This window comes from Emydura macquarii, unplaced genomic scaffold (assembly GCF_026122565.2).
Source record: "Emydura macquarii macquarii isolate MOO-44397 ecotype Brisbane River unplaced genomic scaffold, CSIRO-AGI_Emac_v2 contig_1363, whole genome shotgun sequence".
Taxonomy (NCBI): domain Eukaryota; kingdom Metazoa; phylum Chordata; order Testudines; family Chelidae; genus Emydura; species Emydura macquarii.
This window is the reverse complement of record NW_027131500.1, coordinates 19405680-19416131: the sequence shown is the minus strand read 5'-3', so window position 1 is coordinate 19416131 and position 10452 is coordinate 19405680. Positions and strand designations below refer to the sequence as shown.

The following is a 10452-nucleotide window of genomic DNA, read 5'->3' as shown; positions in this document are numbered from 1 at the left end:
AAAAATAGCACTTTTGTATATCAAGCCGAACTACACACTACAGAAATAAACATACGAAGAAAAATACACTGTTAAAAACCTAGTATGTTGTTATGGACCAGATTCTGCTCCCCTTCCCCATTCACACTGAGTACTAGTAATCTGTTGCTAGTCCTATTAAAGTCAATGAGATTCCTCTCACAGCAATGTACTACTGATGTGAGTAGAAGTGGCAGAATCAGGCCCTAACTGAATGTAGAGGCTTTCAATCATATGCCTTCCATTCTCTGAAAAAGGTTGTTTGGAGAACCTTGCTTTTGGTGAGTTACAGTGAAGTATCTTATTTTAAAACTATAGTATTTATGGTGAACTATCCACAAGTCTGAGGTTGGGTGGAGGGGCCACTTGTATAAGTATTTGCAGGATGGGACTAAAATGACCACAGCCCTCTAGAAGTCATTCCCCCAAATGCATGTTTTCATTTTTAAAGGTAAATCCTGCCTTTCTTCCCCCTTCATGACTATGAGACACTTTGAATCCACCCGAAACAACGTTGTTCTGCTGTGCAAGATGGTGTGGTGATAGTCTACACTCCCAGCACACCACACAGCATACTGTGTGGGGCTTCACTTAACCACAGTGTCCAGGGACCTTTGGGAGTGGTGCAGAATGAGACTGTTCAATTGGTGACTACACAAATCCACTGGCCAAACACACAGAGGAAATAATACTATACTATCTACAATTTGCAGATGGGAAACTGAGGCACAGAAAACTTAAGTGACTTGCCCCAGGTCAGACAGGAAATCTGAAGCAAAACAGGGAATTGAACCCACATTCCTGGGGGTCCCAGTCTAGTGACTTCACCACAAAAGCAACCTTCCTCTGTAACTGAATTTTTCTTATGTTGGGGGTTTATGAAAGGCAAACACTGGATCCAACAATGCCATTTGTAGGTTGACTTTCAAGAATAATAATTGCATTGTAATTTAGTGGGAATTTGTAAAGAATTGTATAGATTTTATAAAATGCTTATGAGACTTATGTTATGTCCTGCATGTGAATAAGGATGTCCATTTGTTGGAAAGGAGAAGATATTCTAGATTTTGTGGGTTTCCCATTGAAAAGGCCCAGTGTTAGTTTAACACTTCATTTTGAAAGGAACCCTACTATAAAATACAAAATTTGTATTGTAAATGGTTTATTGTATCATTTTGGGCATGGGTACTTACTCGTTATCTAACTTGTTTAAGGAGACCTCCCATTCCTAAGTGTCTCTTTTCCAGGAATATTTTAGAATATTGCAGTAAGAGTTATGTGACTTTTAAAATTTCTTGGATGTGGCTGAGGTAAATGATTAAGTTTAGCAACATCTTAAACATCTTAAAAAGGAATGTGGAATGGAACGGGACTTTTATGGGAACCAGCTGGCTTGTTGCAAAGCACTGTTATAATTCCACCTTTTGACATTATTTGAGTTTTCTGTGGATTGAACGTAATTCTTGATTTAAAATGTGATCTATTGACACTGGAAATAATGATTATATATATATATAACTCCTAGAGTGCTCCTCCAAATTATCAGCAAGTTGAACTACAACTATGTCCTGAAAAAAATCACTGCATAATAGAGTATTTTTTGATAATTAACTTCTGCTAGAATATTGGTAACCATCTAGAAGAGACCAGCAAGCTATAATCATTATTTGACTTTATCACCATAAGTGCGTTTGTTTGCTTAATCTGTGAAAATACTTAACAAAATTCAGTGGAGAAACACTTTCCCCATCAGAAATGTATGTTCCCTGAAATCCTGTAATACCTATGCTTGCTATACTATCATAGTTTTATTATCCTTTATAAAGATGTATAAAACTTGACATTTTTTTAAAGCTGTGTTCATTGTGAGCAAGAAGACAGAAGAAACTTTTTAAAATTAAACAGTGTTTATTTTTTTAAAGCATAAATGTGTCTCAATTGCCTTCAGTTTGATTGGGTAAGACGCAACATGTATTTTGAGGTATATTAAACAAAAATAAAAATCCTGTCTTACTGTGGTTTGCCTATTGGGTTTCTGTGGGCCTGATTTTCATTCTAACAACTTTGAGAGAATAGTCTGAAGCTCTAAATGGTATCCAGACCACTCCATTTTCAATTTCGTAAGGAACACTGTTCCTTGGGTCATACTGGCCTCCTCCGTAGTAAATGCCATTGAGATTAGCGGCTTGACAGCTGTTGTACCACCAGCCCCCTCCATACACTTCAGCACAGTTCTCCTCCCATTGGTCGCTGTCCCTGTCAAAGGTGCTGAACTTCATGTTAGCATGAGCTGTGAATTCACTACCTTCCTCCACTGAGCCTATGATCAGTGCATCCCCAGCTGTCCCCTCATAAGCAGAGACACTGAGGACATAGCCTTCTGACTCAGAGCCTACATGTATATTATACTCCGCATAAGCTTCATTGCCAGCCCAGTCCTCTAATTCGACTCGAAGGACAGTGTCCTTCTGGGTCAGTAAATGGATGTTTTCATTGCCCAGCCAGAACTCTCCTTTCCCTTTGCCATCCAGGGTGCCGAAACCTTTCTTGTAGTCTTGCCAGGTCCGGTTAAAATTCACTGATCCATTCAATCTCTGTTGGATCAAAAGCCATCCTCCCAAAGTGGTCTCTTGGTCGCAATAAACTGAAAAAACTTTATCAGATCCTGCTGGCTTGATTCTGAAAAGGCCACTTTTGGCACCAGAAGTGTGTTTCTGGCGGATATCATCACAGTCTAAAAAAAAAAGTTGAGCTGGTTGACAGAAGTTATCAGTAAAACGTTACATAGGCTCATGGGAATCCAAACAGTAATAATGTTGAAGGGAACTTGCTAACCATATTTTGGACTACATTGGGAAATGTGCCATGCAACATTTTAAAAAAAGATAGAGTTTACATGCAGTTTAAATTGCAGATGACATTCTCTGTGCATTTCATTTGGCATCCAATTATTGATATAAAATTTTGTCTCTGCCTATCCTAAATGGCAACAAACAGACACATTGCTTGTACTGTATAACAAAATTAAATGGATTGCAGTGTAACCAGCATGTCAGTTTGATTGTGGACTGAATCTGGTTCAGCTACCTCAGGATCTATTTTTGGTCATGTGGATGGATACCTGTCCCAGTGTAGCTTGTCCCAAGCTTCTCTCCTCCTGTTCTCAAGCTGCGTGCCCGAAAGTCTGGGGTATCCTCTCCACTCTCATCGTGTTGCAACCCACCTAACTCAGTCACTGCTCGGCTCTTTAGCGATTTGGTTTCAAAAGTGGAGCCACCCTTGTCGAAACTAGTAGAGCTGCTACTGCTGCTGGTCACTATTGTCTTGGAATGAGCTGAACTGCCACTCTGAACTTTTCTGGAAGGAAATCTAGATGGGTCAAAGTCAAAGATATCCTCTTCTCCCTCCCTTAGATCTGTGAAACTCTCTGACCCTCCAAAACTCACAGAGTGACTACCAGTTCCATGTCCAGTACCACTGCTGAAACTTCCAGTTCCAGTACCATGGTCAGCACCACTAGTGCTTGTATAGCTGGTATGTACTTTGCTACTAGTGGACCCAGACCCTGGTGTTAAAAATTTTCCCATGTCCGGGAATAAACTATCAAAGTCAGCCAAGCCCCCTGTCCCACCATGGGCAGTTACTCTGACATTGTAGGTGCCCCCATGCCCTTCTATGTCTTCCCTCCCTAAACCTTGTAAATGGGAGCAGTCAGAACCATCAGGTGAAGTCATCGTTTCAACAATCTCTTCTCTAGGGCCACCAGGACCACTGATAATTTTTTTGGTAATAGTTTTGGTACATGTATGGTGGACTATAGAGGAGCTAGGTCTTTCACCCAAACCAACAGAGTCCTTTCCATAAGTAGAGGTCACTATTTTGCCACCTTGTGGTCTTTCACCTACCCCATAACCTACTGAAACATGTGAGGCCTCTACTGAGGAGCCTTTTGCCTCTGCTTGTGGCTGTTCTAGAGTCATCTCAACCCGTGTGATAGCATCGAAAATGTTCAGGTCTTGTGTTTCTGACAGACGCAGAGTTTTATAGTGCCCAGGAACAGTAGAGTCCTTCAGTATTCTCATTTTCAGCACCTTCACGGGACTAGTTTCAAGCTCAGACTGCAGATTGATTGAACTGGCCTGAGCGAGCTGCTTCTGGATGTTTTCATAGCTCTCTGTGTCCACCTGGTAATTGAAACTTTTAGCACAGGATCCTTTGCAGGCACGGATCTTAATATCAATGTCCACCTTTACAAGATATAGAGAGAAATACATTTTTTAGATGCTGATTCCTGACTCTGTCAAGCAACTGTCTCCTTTGACCAGAAGGAGAACTCTGAGGGTTCTATTAGAGCCCACTTCCTCTCGCCCAACTGTTTGTGCTTCAGCCTACAATTGAACATGGGCTACTCCAAAGCTCAGTCTTTAAATCTGAAGTACCAATCTACACTGAAGGTTACAGCATGTATAACTGGGCAGGTAATAGTGGAGCACTAGAATTCATCACTGTAAGGGCCCAGTTTTTGCCACCCTTATTCACACTGAATACTATGGTCCCATTGATTTCTGTGGGAGTCTCCTGGAGTAAGGTGCTACTCAGAGCAAGGCAGAGTGGCAGAACTGGGCCCTTAGGAGAGAAGGGAAACCGAGAGTACCTGTCAAAAATGCCTATAGTGGTATGTATAATGGGGGTAGGAATCACTGGTGTAAAGGAGTAACTGATGAAAAGGAGCGTTGGCCTCTGGATCAGGGTCCGAAATTATGTTGCTCGCACTGCTCGGGGAGCCAGGACATTTTTTGGCAAGCCTTCATTTTGATTTTGCTCTTGGACCTGTCCTACTGTCTCTTACAACCATCTTGTGTTGTCATCAGTGCAATTAGCTAATCAAAAGGCCAAGGCTCTTAATACAAACATAGACAGGCTATACTCCAGCTCTGAGAGCCCAGAAAAGAGAGGAGATATTTTAACAGGTACTCCCTCCTATCCTAGCTGCTGTCAAGTTCCCCATCAGCCACTGCCTGCAGTTCCTCGGAGAAGAAGGAGCATCACTCACTGAGGCCAATCAGTGCCAGTTGTAGGGAAATGCGGCACTAACTATTCTTGCTTCCTGCCTGAGAGGGGGCAGTAGACAGAAGCTCTCCCAGTAACACAAGAGGAGCAACTACACAGATGACAACTCAGAGGGAGCTAACAAGCCTATTGAGCCCACAGGGGCAGCTGAGTTCCACATGGGAGGATCAGGAGGTAGCTGAGCCTCACTGAGGACAAGCTAAGCCTATCAGAGTCTGAGGGGACAGCTGTCTCAAATAGGCAGGGCTTGGTCTGAGGGTAGAGCTTGTGAGATTATTGGTTCATTTTCTTTACAGCTGCAGAACTGCTCTGGATGTAACCACTGATAGACAGATTCTGACTTTGTAGCTATGCTTTGGAAATAATGGAAGTTACATGACAGTCACCTACCTCCATACGTTTCATCTCCACGAGCTGATCTCGGATACTGTTTTGCAGTGCTTTAATCCTGTTTACTTGGACAACAACTTTCTGCTTTAATGTCACAAGTCTTCTTCTGAGATCTTCTGTAACCTGCCCATATTTATTATCACTCTCTGGAACAAAAAAATGCCCTTGTTAGATGCATGGGAGATTTATCCCCCCAGAATAGCAGATTAAAAAAATACACGTACAAGGATCCAAATTAACATGGAAAAGATCCAGTTAGGAGATATATATATATATATCTCATGATATTGGATAGTTAAAATTATCACTAGATTTTATTTTAGTGAAGAGTCTCATATTATGTTTGATCTGCCTTTTTGATAATAAGTAGTATTGTAGTATATTTTAATTAAATATTGATTGGTTATGCAAAGTAGCGTAGAAAAGAAACCTAGTGTGTTTTGGAAACATTAGCCCAGCTCTGCTGGAAAGAAAGCAAGAATATTTTGATACTTTGTGTAGGATAGAATTACCATTTTAAATAATAACTATAGCAATAAAGTTATGGAATTTATGTGGTTAAAATAAACATGGATTATAATCATGAAGATTTTAGATATGTGAAATTAGATACAGTATGCAAATGTATTCTGCTTTTGCACAAATATTTTTCTTGCAAAAGCATAATTTTGTAAAGGAAACATCCTTGTTTTCAAAAATAATTAAGCATTCTCTTCTACAGGGATGCAGCGATAGTCTCAAAACTATGGTAAAAGAACAAGTGAAGGTTTTTTTTTTAAATCAATGTGAGTTTCTCTTTCAAAGGAATTATAGGATTCAGCCCTATGTAAATTGCAGTGTTTGAAGATCATAAATGTAGAATGTTACTGTGGTTCTAATCCTGCACCAACTGTAGTCAACAGCTGCTATCTCTCCCTGCAGGCCTGTTTTTTAAATATTTCTTTGTTATAGATTTAGGGTCCAAACCTGCATCTCTTGCACACCCAAAAATCTCATTAACTGCAGGAAGGGCATAAAGTACAGGTCTCTAAAATGAAAGGCCTAATTTTCCACTGTATTACTCCATTTCTGTGTAATTACACTAACATAAAACTGGTGCAATTCAATGAAGAGTGAGGCCCAATATCTTTAAGTCATAGTGATCTTACAAGAAGGACAAAGTGAACCTGTTTCAACTGGTTGCCTTTAGCAGATGATGATAACATAACTTTGGTATATCTTTTAAAACAACAGATCATTGAGACTTACCCTGGCCACTGACCAGATTTCCTTTCAGGAAGTTAATTGTTTCCACAGTTAACAGATTGGATTGTTTGTACTTGTTTTCATTATCTAACAACAGGTTCCTAATTCTTTGTATTCTGTGCTTAAAATCTTGGTCAGTATCATCAATCAATCCTTGCATCCTGCAGCCTGAAGGACATTTGTGATTCTAAAATGAGCGAAAATGAAAATAAATATTTTAATGATACATATTTCTTTAATATTATGACTCTGTACAAGACTGGAAACCCACTAATGAATTCAGGGCCAGATTCTGCCTCATTCATCTTGTATATTCCAATCATTCCACTATTAGTCCAACTCTTTTCAATGGAAGAAGGATGGTCTTGTGGTTAAGACTCTGGTCAAGACCTGCTTTCAATCCCTAGCTTTGCTTCCTCTGTGACCTTGGGAAAATTGTTGTGGAGCTAATTCTTCACCCTGATAGAGCAGTTTTACAATGGTATAATTCCATCAAAATCACTGACATTAAAACAGTGTAAAATGTCTGTGATAGAGTGGATAATCAGGCCTTCAGTCTCAGTTCCCCATCTGTGAAATGGGGATAATAAAAAGACCATTAAAGGTGCTTTCATTATTCTGTCTGAGTAAAGGTGTCAGCACCTGCCGCTCTATATGAGGCGTTTGCCTAAGAAAATCAAAATATTCATACAAAACCAAGGAGATTTGGTAACACATCAAAGTATAAATGTCAAGTGCCCAGAAGAGAATTAAAACAGAGAGAACTCAGACGAGCACAAATGATTATTTTTAAAGTTAGAATGGCTGTACATAATGTGCCTGCTCTTATGTTGTTAATGGCAAAATTCCCATTGACAACAGATGGGGTTGGACCTGAACCCTTATGATTGAGTGCTTATATGGACACACATCTAATCAATCAAACAATGTGTATATTTTACTGAACATTTTGCCATCAGATTTTCTATAAAGCAATATGTAACTTGTTTTTATTCTTCCTTCTCCACATTTCTTTCCTGCCAGTAAATATTCCTCCCCATTACCATTACCTTTAGTCATTGAGTATCAATGCTCTTGAAAATTGCCCACTCTTATCTGTTTCTCTTTAAGACACTTAATTTTCTGATTCTATCTTTCTCTAAGCTTTCTTCCATTTTCCTTTCTCTATCTCTTTCATTGTCTCATTTTTCATTTCTCTGTGATCTTCTCAGCCTCCTGGATTTATGTTTTAATCTATCCCTTTGTCTCCTTTTCCCTCTCTCCACGCACAATGCTCGGAAGTGCAAGGCCCTGTGCAACTGTTCCTTTGGCATGTGGCAAAGAGTAACCAAGCTGCACTCACTAAGCCTGAATCCTGGTGCTCTGAAGATCCAGTAAGGACCGCACTGTCGGTGATATAGTGGACTCTAGTGGTACGGTGATGGAACTGTAACTATGAACACAATTGTGACTCCCTTACAACTACTTTGCTGACCCATGAAGTAGTTTTCCCCAAAAATCAAGTAAAACAGCTGTGACAACTGATGAATTACAGATATACATCTACTCAATCAAACAGTGAGTATATCAGATCTGAGATGCAGGCATATCTTTAGTAAATGTTCATGGCATCAAGGCAGTGTGAGGTCCATTTGAGTAGCAGTGATTAGCTGAGCTTTCTGTTCCTCTTCTCTTTTCTTACCCAGTCATCATCTGCACACAGGGGCCAGCTCTTATCCTGCTTGCACTCGGATTGCGTTCCATGTTCCATCACCCTAGGGCCACGCACACCTCCTCCCTTCTCCTCAAATGTGCTTTCTTTGTTTGTTGCCTGCCATGGAGACAAGGGAAAAAAGGCAAAAGTGAGATTAGTTTCACAGGTGGCAGTGCAATGAGATAATAAAACAGAAGTCACTGAACATTCTATGAAATAGGTAACATCTGGCAGATATAGGCATGTGGAAAATATAATCAGTCAATGTAAGTAATCTAGTCCTGTAAATTTCCTGTATTAAATTGTTTTGTTTTGTCCAAATAAGAATCTCCTTCTAATCTATTTTAAGCAGATGACCATGGTGTTGGATAATGCTTACGATATTTTAATAACAGAATTATTAAGCATGCATTTAATATATGTTTACATTAAAAAGTCTGTTTTAAACTGAGTTGATATTCTTTAGTTAAGTGTCCCCTTCAGTGTTTGTAAAATAAACCTCTATTTTCAATCTACACTCTAGGCTACAAGTAGGCATAGAAAAGCTATGTGGTAATCTCTCTTTATTATTTCTGATGCTTTTTAAATGAGTGTCAAAACTACAAGTTTATAACACTTTATTGGATTGTGTAGCTTTAAAACTGCTGGAAAATATATTAATAATAAATAATAATAAATTATAATTAATATGTTTTTTGTGTCTGAGGGAGGAAATAAACATACCAAGATTTGGTTTAATCCTGAAAAAAAGGAAAAAGTGCTTGTTCACCCAACTAATTCTAAATCAAAATGTCATTAGGATTTCTGACCATGCATGCTCTTATCTTTTTTCAGTAAAGTGGACACAGCAATATTTCTGTTTCTCTAACAGATGGTACAAACTTGTTTGAAGGTATTAAGTATGATCAGGTGTCACTGCAGCTCCTTTGAAAACATTACAAATTATCAAAGTAAAATAAAAACGCAGAGATGAGGAAGGTTTTCCCAATATTAGCTTCCAGGGACAGATTCTCAGCTGGTGTTAATTGGGATAAAGTCATTGAAGTCTACATGCTGATTTACACCAGCTGAGGATCTGGACTGTATATGGCTTTAATCTAAGGACTAAAAAAATAAGATCCTAAATATGTCCCATTTTAAAAATGGACTTTACACACAATTACATGATGGACTATAATAGCTCCAAATTGACCTTTCTATTCAATCAGATCATCTCTCACACTGTGACGCGTTCATTTCTTTCAAAAAAAATAAGAAGAAGGAAATTCATAGAAAAAATTTACTATAATATTATAGGCTGAATCTTAAACTAGCCAACAATAATGTTAAATTAGATAGCGGGACTTAAGGCTACCACTCTTGTTACTGAAAAAGATACTATGCCTTAGCCCCACTTCAGTCTTATAATGCTGCCACTGAAATTAATGGAAACATTCTTATTCAATGCCTGTGTACAACAGCAGAGATGGACCAAATTCTGTCTCTTTTACACCCAGACAATTCCACTGAAGGCAATTGGGATCCAGGAGTGCAACTGAGAGTAGAATTTGGCTAATAACATCAAAAATCCCACACTGCTTGAGACCTCTGTATCTAGTTAAGGACTTACAACCTCATCTTTGACTCTACTGATTATTATTGGTCATTTATCTGCTTCACTTTGCCAGATGCTTTCACCAAAATTCATCACAAGTGCTTCTTGAAGAACCGTAAAATGAAGAACAAATTTCAAGAGGGAAGGTCCAATAATGAAATAGTTCAGGTAAGCATGTGTGTGTGTACCTGTGAATTTTTCAAGCTGTGTGATAACCAGAAAGTATTTTTTTAGTTTGCTATTTGAATATTCATTCAATAAAATGCCTTTTTTCAAAAGAGAAAGCCAAGATATCAAAAGAGTCAAATAAAGTGAAATCATACCCAGACTATGCTGAAGCACAGCCATGTGCAGAAGATCCTTATCTGTATCATCTTGGTTGGAAGGGTGAGGAGGACTCTGACTGAAAGGATACCTTTTACTTGTTTTTGCTTCATTTTAA

The 10452-nt window shown here is 38.9% G+C and overlaps 1 protein-coding gene across 1 annotated transcript; it reads right to left on the bottom strand.

The window, feature by feature from the left end:
• Window positions 1–1925: 1925 nt before the first annotated feature.
• FGA (fibrinogen alpha chain) lies at window positions 1926–10452 on the bottom strand. Its single transcript, XM_067551861.1, has 6 exons — window positions 10334–10452; window positions 8405–8533; window positions 6727–6910; window positions 5479–5624; window positions 3140–4265; window positions 1926–2752 (listed from the first exon to the last, which is right to left on the bottom strand). Exons 1-6 carry the CDS (start codon window positions 10445–10447, stop codon window positions 2043–2045), a joined length of 2409 nt encoding a protein of 802 aa, XP_067407962.1. The 5' UTR covers window positions 10448–10452; the 3' UTR covers window positions 1926–2042.

Bases quoted from the DNA above. Each gene is read 5' to 3' on its own strand.
- FGA (XM_067551861.1), bottom strand. From the start codon at position 10,447: ATGAAGCAAAAACAAGTAAAAGGTATCCTTTCAGTCAGAGTCCTCCTC. The intron at 8,534-10,333 runs GTATGATTTCAC...TCTCCATGGCAG, and splicing joins TGTGCTTCAGCATAGTCTGG to GCAACAAACAAAGAAAGCAC. The intron at 6,911-8,404 runs GTAAGAAAAGAG...CGCTCATTTTAG, and splicing joins TGTGTGCAGATGATGACTGG to AATCACAAATGTCCTTCAGG.